Here is a 19,151-nt window from a genome sequence, read left to right as displayed (position 1 = left end):
TTTTAACACCTACCAATCTGCTCCGTGACAGTTTGGTGAAGATCTACAATTAGTAAATTAGTAAGTGCCACTACAATCTGAAGGGAAAAAAAAAAAAAAAAAGAGTTGCATCTGTAAGTGAAAGTGATCCGGTGGTCCACCGGCACGTGTGAAAACAGCGGAGCGCGTCCGTGCAAGTGCCACACAAAGTCCTCAGAAAGCCCCCGTCAGAGCGAGCGGAGAACTGGACGCCTCGCAGCCGACTGTGTGGAAGATTCTGTGATGTTAGCCCTACTGACTGCAATGGTTGCCGGTCCTGATGCCGGACGAGAAAGCGAGGCGACTATGAGAGGATGCAAACCAAGAAACAGCGATGGCTTCATGGGATCTTTAGTGATGAAGCCGCCTTTTAGGCACAGTTAATAAACGTAGTGTCAGAATGTGTGTGGGGCCCACCCGTGTACATGGAGTGTATGAGGGACTCCCCCAAGATGACCGTTTTGTGCTACAACCTGTAGACGTGTACGGTCCCTTTTTCCATGAGGAAACAGTCCCAGGGATTGGGTACCTGGATGCTACGGATATGGCTTCTGCCACAACTGGAACAGGAAGTCCCAGGTTTCACCTTCCAACAGGATCGGCATGCCTTCATTTTCACAATGCCGTGAGCTCACGTTCCCTAGGCCTTACACCTTGTGAGGTTTTCCTCTGGGGGTGGGCGAACCATTTTTGATGTTGTGTAACAAAACTGAGTTTTGTTTCCAGTGATTTCGAGTTTACCTATCTGAGGGTCATTAGACGGGAGATCTGAGAGGTTCACATCAGGAAGATGTGTAATAACCCTGAATATAGAAGGCCATAGTTGACTGCCCTGTTCTCTACACCAACTAGAACAGAAATCCTGCCAAATACCAAAGTGGTGACCATTCCACGAATGGCAGCGAATGGCTCGCCCGCAGTGTAGTGAGGACACCCCCTAGGGCTCCGGCACACTAGCTAATTTGCCTCCATACGCTTTCTAGGTTAATTCACAGGCAGCACATGGACCCATTACAGCTTATGGGGTCATGAAGAAAACAACTAGTCTCATGTCCCCATCAGGTCAGTCCGTGTATTGGACAGCACACGGACCCGTGTCCAAGGCTCTCGGGAACAACTCGGGCACACGGCAAGGATGTCGAAGGCCTCACATAATATTTTGCACCTCACTAGACAGTTCTGAAATGCATCTGGAAAAGGGGAGGGGGATATAGTCTTAAGATGCACCAGAGGGGTCTCCTAACTTCTGACAAAACTAGGGAGGAGGTAGGAATGTTTATAAGTATACTCCGCTCCGTTACCCCCGGTCATCATGGCTGGTCTTTGTTGCTGGTCTGCACAACACCACATCAGTAGTGAAGTTTGTCAACAAAAATCAGTAGTGAGGACAGGAGGAACATCCAAACCACGAGTACAACTAACCATTTCCTGACCAGTTTTACTATAATTTGGAAATCCCCCTTTAAAAAGGAAGGTTCCTTCAGGACTACAACTTTGACGACCTCCGGATAGGTCACCAATATGAAATCGGTGGGAGTCCGCCAGTTAGAGCCTTCACCGATCATCTGGAGTCTGCGGGGCTTGGATAAGTGCCACAGAGTCTTCTCAGGCCAGTGACCTTGCGTCTACTCAAAACATGGCCTTTCAGCAACTCCGTCCGACCCGAATGCATGAGATCGGGGTGCGCCTGGTATACCAATAATGGCTTTTAAGGCAACGAAAAGTGTAGGATTCTTGTTTGCCCGAGCGAAGGATGAGGTCATCACCACTAACGGGCGCCGCCTGTTTGGACAGGCAGATCATGGTTGAGAATTGCTCACATTCCTATGTACGACACGGAGCGGGGGAGCGTTTAACCGCAACCGTCTGAAACGGAAGGGCGAAGGAAGAGTGAACCACGCGTGTCTGTCATTGGCTTGCATTTAAACCGATCGCCGGCAGCATTCATTTTAACGATAATCGCTCCGTCTAAATGCAATAGGCCCAAGTGCGGCAGCCTCAAGCTGCTGACCCTAACCGCCCAATATCCATGGCCCACCCTGAGGTTACACAAGGGGTATCATCCCACAACCATGTCCCCCCCACTGGTCCTACCTATACTCACCTTTACTGGAGAAGTTGACAGCCGGTGGCTTCCAAATAGACGGTAAGCCTGTCACCGCTGCGGCCAATCAAGAGGCTGCTATGCCATATCCCCAAAACCCTGCCATCATGGTGCCAGCAGCTGTCACCCGCGTACAGGAGGCGGGTATACCCTGTAGGCAGGGCCCAATCAGGAATAATGGGGGGTTAGCTCTAACCCTATGCCATAATTCTGGCATCAGCTTGGGTCTAAGTAAGATAGGGAAGAGGTGGAGAGCCGCTGGCCGTCATGCGGTGAGGCGGGCCGGCCGGCGCGTGCCGAGGGTTCTAGAACGCGGCCTGATGGAACGTCCCCGCCTGGCCTTCTGAGCGGACGGCCGGGTGATGGCGGCGGCGGGGTGTTACACATCCACTGTGTGCGGCAACAACACCAGCCGCCATCTTATACTGCGGGCTGAGCCGTGGGAGGGACGGCGGCGCGCAGCACACGGAGCGGCCGCCATAGGCGCTCCCGTATATACCGGCGGCGAGGGATACATCACACGGCGACCTACCGGCGGGGGGGAGAACAACGGGGTGGGGGATGGGAACTCCGGCCCCCCTCACACATCACAACCGCTCCCTACCGCACACCACGGCCGTCCCCGCCGCCCGGGTAGTGTGAGGTAACGGCCGGAGGCGGCGGCGGGTGTGCTGCGCAGGGCGGACAGAGCAGGAGGCCGCAGCCTGCCTCTAGTAGTAGCGCCCCCTCCCGACACACAGCGCCGCGCTGCCTCACCTTGTGAATCCGCTTCAGCGCCATGATGCTCTCGCTGCTGCCGGTGCCGGGCGGGTATTCGGGCGAGCTGGGCGGAGGAGGAGAGAGCCGAGGAAGAGGCGGAGAAAGAGGAGGTGGTGGAGCCCCCCCTTACAATATCCGGGACACGCTACAGCCCGGAGCCGCCCACACAACACGTCGCAGGGGGTGAGGAAGACGAGCGGCTAACTAACAGCCGGGCGGGGTTTTTTATTTTATTTTTTTCTACCTCCTTTTAATTCGCCCCTCCCCCCGTCCTTAGGACTAGTACCGTCCTCAGCTCGTCGCAACCAACCTACGGGCTGCCCGGCCACGCACACCGCTACGTCACAGCAGGCAAGAGCTGCGGCTGCTGGCTTAGAGCGCGCGCTCTCTCTTCCTTTCCACGCAGGTGACGCCCATCCCAGCGCACGTCACGGCGCCGGCCGCTTGTGGGCGGGGCTAATGGAGGACGTGCTGGTGCCCGCGGCAGGCGCTGGTTGACAGCTGTGGGAAAGAACAAAACATGGCAATGTGTGAAGGGTGACGTCACGCTGCGGGTGGACGAGCGGAAGCGGCTGCTTCTCACACCCTCGGGTTTTTTCTTTTTTTTTAACCCTTGTTTTTTAATGGCGGAGTGTTATGCAACGAAGGTGCGGCAGTGCGTCACCGGCTCAATGACGTGGCGAGGAGGAACGAGGGTAGTTCTGGGCTAAAAGAGAACTGGCTCTGGAGAAGACCGCCGCCATTGTTACTATAGATTTAGACACTTGTGGTGGGAGGGTCGTTAAGCCTGACAAGCGGGGAGCTACAGTCCGCGCACCCGCTGCGTCACAGAAACGTCCAGAAGAGCGCGAGGATGTTGCTAGGCGCGGGCACGCGGTGGGCGTGGCCTGCGGGTGTGACGTAGAGCCAGTGATCGCCGTTGGAGGGATGGCGCCTTGTGTGTAATTGGCGGGAGGACGAGGGGCCCGGACTGTGCAGGCGGCTGCTGGCTGTGTGCTGACCTCTGAGGTGACAGAAGTGTCTCCCCAGGAGGGGCTGCCCACAGTATGGCTGCCCAGCGCTGCGCACACACTGTCAAGCCATTTTGGTTGAATAAAAGCACAAAGTGTAGATTTCCGTCTATTTAATACTAAGTGGGGCGGCCTGCTCACGGGCGGTCAGTGACTGCGGCAGCCGCACCGCAGGCCCACAGCAAATACCGCCCTCACTTCCTATGGAGATCTGCTGCTTCCTGCACACGAGCGGAAAGCAATTGTGATTTCTGCTCGTGGAGAAAAAAAATGGCAGCATGCTCCGTTTTCATGCGGGATCGGCACGGGCGGCTTACATTGAAGTCAGTGGAAGCCATGCGGCCCATCCGCAACGGACATAGCGGACAGGTTGTGGATTCTACGTCCTCGCCTACTGATGGCGTTGGAAAACAAATCTGTGCTGCGCATGTGTGCCGGCGAGCCGCCAGGTCCATCCGCAATACAGAAAAGACAGCAAAAGCAGGCACACGCGGATGCCGCCAGAGCTGGATTCCGTTTCGGACTCGCATGCGGAATCTGTCTCTGCAGGGGGCTTAGGCCTCATGTCCACAGGGACAGATCCGCAGCGGGTGTCCCGCACACGTGATCCGCGCCCCATAGGGATGCATCGGACACCCGCAGGTATTTAAATTCTGCGGATGTCATTTTCCCCTGAGGCGTGGATTGCGTGTTCGGGAAACACCCGCAGCATGTTCCATTTTAGTGCGGGTCTCCCGCAGGCTTCTATGGAAGCCGTCCGGATCCGCGGCACACCGCAGCTGAATTCCTGCTCTCTGGCGCAGGAGAGCAGGAGTTTTTTTGAAAAAGTGCACGGCGCATGCGTGCGACACACTGCCAGCATGCCGAGCACATCCGCTGGGCCGAAGAAAGAAGATCCGGCCGCAACGGAGGGCAGATCCGCAGCATCGGAGAGGTAAGTAATTCTTTTTAGGCCTCATGTCCGCGGGAAAGGAGAGACCTGCTGCAGGATTCTGCATGAAGAATCTGCAGCAGGCCTGATTTTTCCCGTAAACGTGAGGCCTAAGGGGAGAACACCTCCTAGGAGCGCTCTCTCGTAAGCATTTCATCACGCAGTGGGACGCAATGCATTGCGTATTGTTGCATGCCGACATGCCCATACACTATCTTGGCGTGTATGCGCTGTGGATATTCCACTGGAATCAGCCCGCCGTTTGGACCCAGCCTTAGGCCGGTCTTGCACAACCGGATTTGAATTGTGGATTCCGCGATCAGCTTGCACGGTAAAACAGGCATTGAAAGGCATGGATTTTCACATTTACCTTCAGATTCGCGAATACGAATTACAGATGTAAGAAAAATCGCAGCACGCTGTATTTTATCGCAGAATCTGTTGATGTCAATGGAGGCGTGCGACCCGCAGCCCATACACAATTAATATTATGTATGGGTGAGTACCCGCGTCATCGCAAAGCGACGGCACCGGAAATACAAACAAGAAAAAACCTGCACTGCGCATGACTGCTTGCTTTTGTCGGCGGTCATATGCAATATAGTTAAGTAGCATACACAGGGTCACCGGCTGGGCTCACAGCCAGAATTTGCTGGGGCCTTCTACATGCGCAATCTGGCCCCTGTTGTGTGAGCCCACTTGCACCTCTGACATCGGGGATCAACATGTAAATATAATAGCCACTTCAGTTCCCATGGATTTTTTTTTATGGTAGTGAAGCCATTTAGCGCATTCCACTGCCGCTCCATATTACATACATCCGGTCAGCTACAGTGACAGCAGGCAGAGAGATAAGCTCATCGTCGGGGTTCCTGAGCACTGGGTCACTGGCTATTAACAATTGATTATTCTGACAATAGGTCATCAATAGTTTTTGATCTGATCTATTACTACTGGGGCCACAATAGGGGTCGCTATTACTACTGGCGCCACAATAGGGTTCGCTATTACTATTGGGGGCGCAATATGGGTCACCTATTACTACTGGGGCCACAATAGGGGTTGCCATTACTACTGGGGCCACAGTAGGGGTCGCTATTACTACTGGGGCCGCAATAGAAGACACCTATTACTACTGGGGCTGCAATAGGGGTCACCTATTACTACTTGGGCCACAATAGGGGTCGCTATTGCTGGGATCGCAATAGGGGTCACCTATTACTACTGGGGCAGCAATAGGGGTCACTATTACTGTTGGGGCCTGTATAGGGGATGCTATTGCTACAGGGACCACCAAGATAGGGGGTCACTATTGCTACACAGGGCAGATTTGCTGTGGAATTTATAGTAGCTGTAGCAGCAAAGTAGATCTCATCCACATGCTGTGGAAAAAGTCTGCACAAAACCCGTCACCTATTACTACTGGGGCCGCAATAGGGGTCACCTATTACTACTGGGGCCGCAATAGGGGTCACTCATTACTATTGGGGCCACAATAGGGGTCACCTTATACTACATGAGCCACAATAGGGGTCGCTACTATTACTGGGGCCAATATAGGGGGACGCTATAACTACTGGGGCCAATATATGGGATGCAATTACTACTGAGGCCACTGTGGGGGATACGTTTATTGCTGGGGCCGCCATAGGGGATGCTATTACTACTGGGGCCAATGTAGGGGACGCAATTATTACTGAGGCCACTGTGGGTGACACTATATCTACTGTGGCCAATATAGGGGACGCTATAACTACTGGGGCCAATATATGGGACGCAATTACTGCTGAGGCCACTGTGGGGGACACTATTACTACTGGAGCTGCAATAGGGGTCACGGATTACTACTGCGGCCGCAATAGGGGTCACCTATTACTACTGATGCCACTGTGGGGGACACTATTACTACTGGGGCCGCAATAGCGGTCGCTACTACTACTAGGGCCGCATTAGGGGGTCACCTTATACTACAGGGGCCGCGATAGGGGTCCGCTATTACTACTGGGGCCGCAATAGGGGTCACTACTACTGGGGCCAATATAGGGGGACGCTATAACTACTGGGGCCAATATATGGGACGTAATTACTACTGAGGCCACTGTGGGGGACACGTTGATTGCTGGGGCCGCAATAGGGGTTGCTATTACTACTGGGGCCAATATAGGGGTCACTATTACTACTGGGGTCGTAATAGGAGACACCTATTACTACTGGGGCTGCAATAAGGGTCGCTATTACTACTGGGGCCAATATTGGGGACGCAATTTCTACTGAGGCCACTGGGGGGGGACACTATTACTACTGGGGCTGCAATAGGGGTCATGGATTACTACTGGGGCCGCAAGAGGGGTCATCTATTACTACTGAGGCCACTGTGGGGGACACTATTACTACTGGGGCCGCAATAGGGGTCGCTACTACTACTGCCTCTGCCTCTGTGAGTCCCTCGCTACTACTACTGGGGCCAATATAGGGGGACACTATTACTACTGAAGCCACTGTGGGGGACACTTTTACTACTGAGGCCGCAATAGGGGTTGCTATTACTACTTAGGCCACTGTAGCGATGACGCGGGTACCCGCAGCCTATACACAATGTTAATTGCACATGGGCTGCAGGTCTCACGCCTCCATTGACACCACGTGGATTCTGCAGTAAAAAAGAGCATGCTAGGATTTTTTTTCTCCTAATGGAATCCACAATTCGTACACGAGAGTGTGAAGGAAAATTTAAAAATGCATGCCTTTCAATGCCCGCATTTTACCACGGATGCTGATCACGAATCTGCAATTCAAATCCGGTCATCTGAGACCCGCTATATGCTTGTCAGGTCACAAAAAATCATAACTTTGCTTCTGTCAATGATAGAGCTTTCATCTTGGGCTCGTTTTGCAGCTAGTGAAGCACACATTTCATTAAAAACATGTTTTATAAGACAATGTTATGTTTTTCATTTTTAAAGTCACATGATCTAAACTTTGAATATCTAAAAAAGCGTACTTTAAATCTTTGGGAGGGAATAAAGTATGTAATTAAGCGCTGCGGAATAAGTTGGGTCTATACAAATAAAGATTATTATTATTATTATTATTATTATTATTAATACAGGTAAATAATAAGTGCAAATTAATCACATCATGTCTGTGTCTATATATATATATATATATATATATATACACTTGCCTCTTTGGGTCTATTCCATTAAGCCTGAGGAAGAACCCTGAGTAGATTTGAAAGCTCGCTAAAACGTCATGTATTTCTATTAGGCATTAAAAGGTATCATATCTACAAGATTACTTGGTTCCTCTTAATGAGAACAATCACATTTTGCTCTACTGGCTAACATGGTGCCAAACCTTTTTCTATTCACATTCATAACACACCCACAAGCATCATTACCCATGTCCTTTTCTGTTTATTATAAAACCCAATTAAAAATTATTGAAAATAGGGGGACGCTATAACTACTGGGGCCAATATATTGGATGCAATTACTACTAGGCCACCGTGGGGGGCACTTTTATTGCTGGGGCCACAATAGGGGTTGCTATTACTATTGGGGCCAATATAGAGGACGCTATTACTACTGGGGCCAATATAGAGGACGCAATTACTACTGAGGCCACTGGGGGGGACACTATTACTACTGTGGCCGCAATAGGGGTCACGGATTACTACTGGGGCCGCAATAGGGGTCACCTATTACTACTGAGGCCACTGTGGGAGACACTATTACTACTGGGGCATTACAGATTAAGATTACTTGGTTCCTCTTACTGAGAACAATCACATTTTGGTCTACTGGCTAACATGGTGCCAAACCTTTTTCTATTCACATTCATAACACACCCACAAGCATCATTATCCATGTCCTTTTCTGTTTATTATGAAACCCAATTAAAAATTCTTGAAAAGAATATTTGTCTGCTGCACTTCACTAGTTTTCCCCATAGAAAACATCCTCATCATTAAGCCATTCCTTGTTACAGGTATGAAACCATGATATGTCTGAGTTTCTGGTACTTGTCTAGCTTTTCCATATCGTCTGTGTAGCAACTTCTCATTCTCCATGATTTCTTCTTCAGGCTGGATTCACACAGGCGTATATTGGCCGGGTTTTCATGCCGGCTGATATACACTGCCCTTCTGATGCAGTAGTTTACAATGCATCAGTGCACATAGGCGTAAAACAGCGTAAAAACACCCGGCCGGCCAAGATAGTGCATCTCGGCCAGGCGCTTTTGTGGCGGCGGCAGCTGCATAGACTTCTATGGGAGCCTATGACAGCTGCTTAAGAAGGGGGGTGGGAGGGAGTTAAGCAGCGTGACTGCTAAACTCCCACCCCCTTTCCTGCTACTCTCCGCCCCTTGTTGGCTGTTTGCAATGGAAGGAGTCGGGATGGAGCTAAGCTCCGCTCATCCCGCCCCGTCCCATTGCTGGCTGCGACAAGGGATGGAGAGGGGGCGGGAGCTTAGCACACTAGCTCCCGCCCCGTCCCGCCTTCTCCCCTTGCTGAGAGAGGGGGAGGGAAGGGGAAGACAATTTAGCAGAACAAACTTGCTCTAGCTGTTAGTCTCTTCACAGTTCCACCAAGTCCATCACATGAATCTTTACCATGAGATGTAACAGAGAAGCGCCACTCAGCTGGAATCCCACAATCAACTTTGTAGTTTAACTAAGTTTAAAAGTTTTTTCTGCTTTTGTATTGGCTGCACGCTCATCTGAGAAAAATTGTATCTTACATACATTGTTACCCATTGTTTCAGAAATGGAATGAGATGCTTTCGAAATGTATATAGCCGTGTATTTCATTCTAAAATAATTTCCTAAACAAGTGCTAAAGAATTTCACTGAACATGACGTATACTACTTTCATTACTTTACTCCTGTTCCTAAAGCCATCCCAAAATGAAACTTTGATCAAGAAGAGATTGCATTTTCCTGTGTTAGATATTTTATTCCTTAAAAAATGCACTTTTTTAGATACTCAAGGTCAAAATATGTCATGTGACCTTGAAATGAAGAATGTAATATTTTATTATAAAACAACCTTTTTTAATGAAACATGTGCTCCATTAGCTTCAAAGTGAGCCCAAGAATAAAGTGTTACCAAAATTATGATTTTTTTTCTTGTTGACCTGCTAAGCATAAATTTTACCTTTTTGTTTCATGTTTGCAACCCTTTTGTATGAATACTGTGAATTGCTAAAGGCTAGCATTTTTGCATCTGTAAGTTACTTTATGCCCCCTACCATCATACCAAATTCAATGAAAATCTGATACAGTCGTGTGAAAAAGTTCATATTTTTGTGATGATTTGTCATGGAATAACAAGTAGTAAGGCAATAAAATGAAAGTATGGCATGATGCTCACTCAAGTGACAATGGCAAAAAGTGAATGGAATTTGATAAAATCTCATTAACCCCCCTGCCAGGGTTTTTTTGCACCTCTGGTGGCCATGACAATTTTTGCACTTTTGATATGTACATATAAAACCTAAATTGCAAAATAGGAAAAAAACTCATACTAAACCCCTATACCCATGTTTTCTGAAAGCAGACATCTGCAACATTGCGAAAAATGCCACGTGACAATTTATATACATAGGCACTTTCATGCAATTTTGGATCATAGTGTAATGTTTCACAAAAAATGCTTGAACATTACAGGGGCTGTGCCAGGATTAAAAATTATCCCCAATCCAGAGGGGATTTGATCTTAAGATCGCTGAAATGGAGACCATGCAATATTTGGCTATCATCCACAAATTTGATAAAATTATATACTGCACACCATAAGCAGCTACCAAAACCAACATTTCTGTAAGAATGCACAGCATAATATATATAAGGGCTCGTACCCACTGGCGATAGACTCTCCTGCGATGCGAGAGTGTGTGAAAACAAATGATTAACCAATGATTTTCAATGGTTTCATTTCCATTTGCGATGTCTTCACTGAAGTCTCGCAGTGCTAAGAAAAATCTGCGCTATCACCCATTGTTTTCAATGGGCCCGGTGGCAGCAGCGTCGGCCCCATTGAAAACATAGAGAGTACATCGCGCTCCCCAGACACAGCTGTGGCTAGGATTGAAGGAGTCCCCTGCCACAGCTGTGGCAGAAGTCCGCGACACTATCCCTTTTGCTTTCAATGAGGCCAGCACTGCTGCCGCCCCATTGAAAGCAATGGGATGAAGGCATCTCTGCAGCGATGATTTTCGAGTTGGTGGCTTCAAATATAAGCCCTACCCTGAAAATCATCACTAGCTGTGAAAAAAAGTTAAAAAAAAAATAAACTCACCTAGAAGAGCAGTTTGGCTCTTCTCTCCGTCCCTAGGAATCCCCTGTCATAGCTGTCACAGCTGTGTCAGGGGAGTGTGATATATTTCCTATGTTTTCAATGGGGCCAGCGTTGCAGCCGCCGGCATCATTGAAGATAATGGGCGATAGCACAGATTTATCTTAGCGCTGCGAGCCTTGAGTGAAAACATCACAAATGGAAATGAAACCATTGAAAATCATTGGTTTCATAATCATGCATTTTCACTCGCTCTCACATCACAGGAAAGTCTATTCCCAGTGGCTGCAAGCCCTAAAACTTCAATTTAATAATACACACAACAGCCTTCACTTAGCTTTGCTTCAAATAATGATTATCGGAAAATTCAAATTTATGACTGTGGTAATGTGGTACCAAACTGATCCCAAAATTGGTCTAATTACAACTATTATGAAAGACCATTGATACTGCAACACCACAAAGCAAGCATCACGAAGTCTAAGGAGTTCTTCAAACAGGTCAGAGACAAAGTTGTGTATAAGTATAGATCAGTGTTGAGTTATTAAAAAAAAACCCAAACTTTGAACACCCTTAGGCCTCGGTCAGACGTGCGTTTTTTCGCGCGATTTGCAGATCGCATGACAGATGCGCATCCGCAAATCGTGTGACCGGGGCCGAAAAATCGCCGGAAAAATCTGCACCTAGCCGCGTTTATCGTCGCAGCAAAACGGCCGTCAGACACGAGGAATTGCAGATCGCGCCTATCTGCGATCTGCGATTCCTTGTGTTTTAATATATGCGCTCAGTGGGGCCGGCGGCAGCAGCGCCGACCCCATTGAGAACATATAATACAAAGATCATTCTCCTCTGCCACAGCTGTGGCAGAGAAGAACGATGTTCGCCCATTGAATTCAATGGAGCTGGCAATACAGCCGGCTCCATTGAAAGCAATGGGCTGCCGGCAAGCGCGGAATGAATTTTCGGGAAGGGCTTAAAAATATAAGCCCTTCCCTGAAAATCATCCTGAAATGTGTAAAAATAAAAAAGCTGTCATTCAATAGCTGAGAGCTGCCCCTGATTGGTCCTTGCGCTGAGCCAATCAGAGGCAGCACTCACTCACCCATTCATGAATTCATGAATGGGTGAGTGAGAGCTGCCTCTGATTGGTGAGGGCTGTGACCAATCAGAGGCAGCTCATTCAGCAGTCGGGGATTTTAAATCCCCGGCTGCTGAATACTACAGAGAGCAGTTCAGGAGAACTGCCGGCCGCCGCGGCTGAACTCCGGCTGCAGGGACAAGGTGAGTATATATATTTTTTTTATTTTTACACATTTCAGGATCATTTTCAGGGAAGGGCTTATATTTTTAAGCCCTTCCCGAAAATTCATCCCGCGCTCGCCGGCAGCCCATTGCTTTCAATGGAGCCGGCTGTATTGCCGGCTCCATTGAATTCAATGGGCGAACATCGTTCTTCTCTGCCATAGCTGTTACAGCTGTGGCAGAGGAGAATGGTCTTTGTAGTATATGTTCTCAATGGGGTCGGTGCTGCTGCCGCCAGCCCCATTGAGCACATATAATAGAACACAAGGAATCGCAGATAGGCGCGATCTGCGATTCCTCGTGTCCTATAATTTATCAAACATCCGCATAAAAAGTGGCCATGTGTCCGATGCCATTGCATAGCAATGGTTCTATTTATGCGCAGATCGCATGCGCAAATCGCGCGAAAAAACGCCCGTCTGACCGAGGCCTTACTGTGTATAGAGAGAAAGCTGTCAACCAGTGACTGCAGAGTGAGGTGGGAGTGGCTAGGCTGCAGCTTATAAATACCAAGGACTTGTTTTCTGTGTGGTTGTTACTAATAAAATGCAAGTTTCTCCCAAACTACTGCAGAGATAAATTTAGAAGCTGTTTCCCTGTAAGCAGTGTGACACACAGTACCTCCTCGTGCAGCTCTCAGTGATGGGTGCAAAATGATGGCGACAGATTCCCTCTAAATACACAGCAACTCTTAAGGAAAATCAGTTTCAGCCTGCTAGATTTAAAATTGTCTCAGAAATTAACCATCCAGCAGGAAAATGACCCTAAACATATTTGTAACACTATACTGTAGTGGTTTCAGGGGAAAAACTTAAATATCTTGGAATGACCTACTCAAAACCGAAACCTCAAAGCAATTGATATAATCTGGGACATTCATGAATGAACGTTGGTAGGAGAGTCTTTTTGCAAATTCCAGCAGTAATCAGCCATCATATGTTCATCCCTTTATCCCTGATAACGATCTTCCATGGTCCTAATGTCTTGGTGAAATCTTTCACCTTGTTCTTTGCTAAAGTCACCCAAATTTTCTGGAAAACAGTCCAAGTGGCTGTGAAGGTAGTGAATAGAGATGAGCAAACGTACTCGGTAAGGCCAATTTCGCAATCGAGCACCGCGATTTTCGAGTACTTCACTACTCGGGTGAAAAGTACTCGGGGGCGCTGTGGGGCGGGGCGTGGCGTGGTGGAGCGGGGGGTAGCAGCGCGGAACAGGTGGGAGCTCTCTCTCTCCCTCTCTCCCCCCCACTCCCCTCTGCAACCCCCCGCTCACCCACAGCGCCCCCGAGTACTTTTCACCCGAGTAGTGAAATACTCGAAAATCGCGGTGCTCGATTGCGAAATCGCCCTTACCGAGTACGTTCGCTCATCTCTAGTAGTGAACCTTAAGGCTCATATTACATCCAAGATCTCTGTAATTATTAAGCATATTGTTTACTAGCTCAGCATAATTTGGTGCTTTGTGGTTGCCCAAAAAGTTTTTAACAACCTGAACGAATGACATCCATGCACAGCGCTCAACATTACTCATGGAGTCGACAAAGCCACTATCTTTTATAATTTGTGTGATTTGTGGACCATCGAAAATGCCAGCTTTTAATTTTTCTGTACTTAGGCCAGGCATTTTCCTACATATATATTGAAAGCATCGTCCATCATAATCAAGAGCCTTCACAAACTGCTTCATCAGGCCTAGCTTTATGTGAAGTGGGGGCAGGATTGTTTTGTCTCCTCCAACCAATGGTTCTCGAATCAAATTCTTTTCACCGACAACCATGTTCTCCCTCACAGGCCACTGTTGTTTCACCCAGTGGTCTTGTTTGGCCCTAGAGTCCCATAGGCACATAAAACATGGATATTTTGTGTGCCCACTTTGTTGGCCTAATAGGGAATTGACCATTTTTATATCATTACACATATCCCATTGATGTTCATGATAGCGTATCTTCTCCAAGACCAAAGCTATGGTTTCTTATTCTTCTTTCATTTTGGTGGTGTGGGCAACTGGTATTGACCCATATATGTTTCTATTGTTCAAAAGAACACATTTCAAACTGCACTTTGAACTGTCAATAAATAGACGCCAATCGTCGGGAACATATTGAGGATGTCTCATGTTTATCATCAGTCTTTTAATATCTTTAAAAAATACAAGATTTTTTCATCGCAGAAAAATGGTAGAAAATCTTTTTCCCTCGTAGAATGTTATTTTTGTCCCACGTTCAAATACATTCTTGTCGTTCAATCGAGAAGCAAGTAATTCAGCAGCTTCCTTTGAAAGGCTTAGGTCTCTGATTAAGTCACTCAACTCACTTTGATTAAAACGTTGGGGACATGCCGAAAGTTCGACATAGTCACTGTCACTGCCATGTTCTGTATCGTAATGAACATCTGAAGTAGTCAGTTCATCCTCTGAAAGATCTGGTAACTCATGAAAAGTAGGAATCGGTAAGTCATCTGAGTGTGGGAGAGGGCATCTTGCAGAGGGTAAATTAAGATACGTCCACCTGCTACAATTCTTTCGATTCAGTCCAGAAATACTCACTTTACAAAAATAACAGTCATCATTGTGGTTTGCTTGCTCCCTCCACACCATCGGCACACTGAATTTTAAAGGGGTTGTCCCGCGGCAGCAAGTGGGTCTATACACTTCTGTATGGCCATATTAATGCACTTTGTAATATACATTGTGCATTAATTATGAGCCATACAGAAGTTATAAAAAGTTTTTTACTTACCTGCTCCGTTGCTAGCGTCCTCGTTCCCATGGAGCCGACTAATTTTCGCCCTCCGATGGCCAAATTAGCCGCGCTTGCGCAGTCCAGGTCTTCTCCTGTTCTCTATGGGGCTCCGTGTAGCTCCGTGTAGCTCCGCCCCGTCACGTGCCGATTCCAGCCAATCAGGAGGCTGGAATCGGCAATGGACCGCACAGAAGAGCTGCGGTCCACGGAGGTAGAGGATCCCGGCGGCCATCTTCACCGGTAAGTATAGAAGTCACCGGAGCGCCGGGATTCAGGTAAGCGCTGTGCTGTTCTTTTTTTCAGTCCCTGCATCGGGGTTGTCTCGCGCCGAACGGGGGGGGGTTTGGAAAAAAAAAACCCGTTTCGGCGCGGGACAACCCCTTTAAGCTTCTTCTTTGCCCATTACTCCACTGTCTTAAGTGTTCAACACACAGTTTGCATACAACATGTGGAGCCCAACTTCTGTCTTGATCACCAAGCTTTACGCCAAAGTATTCATGATAGACCTGTTTCACGAAGTCTGATATAGGTTTTCTATTTTCTTGTAGGGTATATTCTCCACAGATGTAGCAAAATACATTTGGGTGATTTAAACAATTTCTCCAACTGGAGGAGGCCATCCTGTGTATAAACATTCAAACAACACAACCACAGGTGTAACGCAAGGGGAGCGATTCCTACCCGGCCCTTGCGGTCTGGGGGCACAGTTGCCGCCACGATATAGAGATTGCACACTGAGTACTTTGGCTGTCTGGCTGGTCACCAGCAGTGTGTAGCTGTTGCCAGAGAAGAAGAACGGATGCCAGCAGAAGATCACCCCAGTCATCCTGGAGAGGAGAGGACAGCCGTTGCTATCACTCACCTCACAGCCTTCTCACACAGACGCCCACTGGCAGGGCCAACAGCAGCTTCCAGGACCTGTGATGACGTCACGAATGTGGGAAGAGTCAGCGATCACATAGTACCCAAGTGTGTGTGTGTACTCTAGTACTCTAGTGTGTGTGTGACAGTGGTCTAAGGGTCTACAAACAAATTTTCATGTAGCGCAGGAAATGCGTCATATTTGGAAAGATTACACCAAGGGGCTAGATCATGTATGGAAATTTGTTTTGCAGCTGTATGCAGCACAATTTAGGAAGGACCGGGTGGGGGGTGGGGGCCTAAGCTGAACTTTTGCACCTGGGCCCCTGAGCCTTTAGGTACGCCCCTGAACACAATGATTGTATAGCTACAACACCCCAGAACACCTTGGGCGACAAATGTACACAACTGTTCCTCGCTACCGGTCGGGACAAACTAAATATACGAATAAGATTGGTTTTGTGATGCGGCGAGGCTGGCCATGTGCATGCGCTGAAACTATAGCTAATGGAGAGAAACTGTTTGCTTATTCGTAAATAATAGGGCAAATACACACTAAATTAGTTGTAAAATTCCCGGCACCAAAATTTTTTTTCAATTTTCTTGGCCAGTGTTATCGTTCAGTGTGAACATGGCCAACAAGTGAACAATAATTTGTTTGCATTATCATTCATCATACATTTTATACAGACATAAAATGATCATTCATTGTTTCCCAGTCGTTGCACGTAAAAGGCAATCATTCAGTCGTCTGAAAACCATTTCCATGCATTTCCAGACTTTCCTGAAAGACCAACAATGGACTGAATAAGTTATGACAAAAATATAAACGATTATCTGAATCTGGACGTCATTTGAAAGCAAACAACTCTTTTGCTTGTTCCAATGATTAACCCCCATCGGGAAACTATGTCCTCAGAAAGTGGGCTTTAATCCTAGAGGACGTAGTTTTATGCATCCTCTTTGGATTAATGCCCACTTGCCTGAGGACGTGACAGCTCCATGCTGTCGGTGCCCGCAGGTAGCCTACAGCATGGAGCTGTCATCCCAGGATGCGGGCAGTCCCCCCCCCCGGTATTGCAATAGGCGCTATCCAATGGATAGCGCCGATCGCAAAAAAGTAAATAAAAGTGTGAAAAAAGTTAGACCTTCAGCTGCCCTGATGGATTGGATCCATCAGGGCAGCTAAAAATAGTCACCCGGCTTGTCCGAGATGTCCCCCGTAGATTGGGTCCTCCCGGACCCGCCGCTGGCCTTCTGCGCATGCGCGCCAGATGATGACATCACGCGCACGCGCAGAAGCCCGGGAGCACCCGGCAAATTTAAAATCTCCTGGCTCCCGGCTCCTGAAGGTAGCCGGAAACCAGGAGGTGTTACCGGGGACTGCTGTGAGCGGTCCCCATGCCCGCGATCACCGCTATTCATAGGATAGCGGCGATCGCGAAAAAGTTGAAAAAGTTAAAAAAAAAGTAAAGCTTCACCTCCCCATATGGATCAGATCCATGAGGGGAGGTGAAAATACTCACCTCGGGTCCTCTGCGATGTCCCAATGTCCCGGGACCCGAAATTCCCGTTTGCGCATGCGCGCCCGATGTCAATCATTGGGCGCATGCACAGATGGGCTCGAGCCCCAGGAAATTCAAATGGCAGCCAGGAGCAGAGGGATGTCACCAGGGACATGATCACTGTTATCCAATGGATGACAGTGATCATGTAAAGTAAAAAAAAGTGTAAAAAGTAAAAAAATAAAATAAAAAAAGGGGTAAAAAGTTAAAAAAAAAGTTAAAAAAAAACTTTCAAAAAGTTAAAAAAGCTTGCGTTTCATCTCCCCCCACGGATCATATCCGTGAGGGAGGATGAAATGACATACCTAAGGCCCGCGGATTTATCCGCGGACCTTACCCCAGCTTCTGCGCACGCGCTCGTCGCCAATATGGCAGGCGCATGCGCAAAAGCTGGGGTAATTTAAAATCTCCCTGCTCCTGGCTACAAAATGTAGCCGAGAGCCTGGAGATTTCACGGGGGGCCGCGGTGAGCGGTTCCTGGTCATGTGTTCACCGTTATCCAATGGATAATGGCGATCACGTAAAAGTTTAAAAAAGGTGAAGGTTCATCTCCCCTCACCGATGCGATCGGTGAGATGAGATGAAACTTTTTACCGGAGGCCTCCGTATTTGCACCCCGACGCAATCTTCTTCCGTGAACTTTCCCGGATTCTGCGCATGCGACCGCCGTAAAAACACCGGACACATGCGCAGGAGTCGGGGAGCCCAGGAAATTTAAAATCTCCTTGCTCCCAGCAACCAACGGTCGCCAAGAGCCTGGAGCAGTGACGGGTGGCCTCGTTGAGCGGTCCCCGGTCACGTGAAAAAAAGGTAGCGATCTACCTTTGGCCGGTCTCACATGACCGGATAGGAATTACGGATTCCGCATGCGTCTGATCCGCGGTAATACGCAGATCAATCGCATTGGATTACACAATTCCGCTCACATTAGCGGGTTGGAATTTTGAAATCCACTCGCAGAAAAGAGAACGCAGCAGGTTCTATTTTTCCGTGGATATCCGCAACATGGAGCCCATTGTGCTTCATGGTCGCGGATATACCCGCAGCCCATACGCAACTACCTTGTATACGGGCTGCGGGTACCCGCATCATTGCTAAGCGACGGTGCGGGAAATACAAACAACAACAAAAAAAAGGGTACTGCGAATGACTGCCTGTGTGAGTAGGCAGTTATGCGCAGTACATTACGTGGCCGTACGCAGGGTCACGGCCGGCTCACAGCTGGGATCCGCTGCGGGCCTCCGCAAGCAGATTCCACCTACGGCTGCGCGAGCACGGCGTTATTCAGACCGCTACCTGTAATACGCAATTTACAAGAAGCCCCGGGAACGCTTGCCTTCCTGCAGTACCAGGAGCAGCTTGTTGAGTGTCTTCTGTGTGAGACCGCTGCACCTTCGCAAACTTACGAACACTCACGAAACGCCACTTTTACACCCCATACCCGCCACTAAGGTCACAAAATGACCCCCAAAAAGCATGAGAGGAGGGAGGATACCCGGTTTTATTGCCCCATGTACCCATCCCAACCAGCCTCCGTAATTACCCCTGTCTTTGGAAATATT

At 48.4% G+C, this 19,151-nt stretch overlaps 1 protein-coding gene across 2 annotated transcripts in view; it reads right to left on the bottom strand.

The window, feature by feature from the left end:
• UBE2D3 (ubiquitin conjugating enzyme E2 D3) overlaps window positions 1-3,286 on the bottom strand; it is a 46,917-nt gene extending 43,631 nt beyond the window's left edge. Inside the window, exon 1 of one of the 2 annotated variants that reach the window (XM_066573958.1) lies at window positions 2,879-3,286. In XM_066573958.1, the coding sequence (XP_066430055.1) occupies window positions 2,879-2,902 (24 nt within the window). In that variant the 5' untranslated portion in view covers window positions 2,903-3,286. The remainder of the gene's footprint in view (window positions 1-2,878) is intronic. The other variant, XM_066573959.1, reaches the window with a different exon arrangement.
• Window positions 3,287-19,151: the final 15,865 nt, after the last annotated feature.

This window comes from Eleutherodactylus coqui, chromosome 7, assembly GCF_035609145.1.
Source record: "Eleutherodactylus coqui strain aEleCoq1 chromosome 7, aEleCoq1.hap1, whole genome shotgun sequence".
Lineage (NCBI taxonomy): Eukaryota > Metazoa > Chordata > Amphibia > Anura > Eleutherodactylidae > Eleutherodactylus > Eleutherodactylus coqui.
This window is presented reverse-complemented; position numbering and strand designations above follow the sequence as displayed.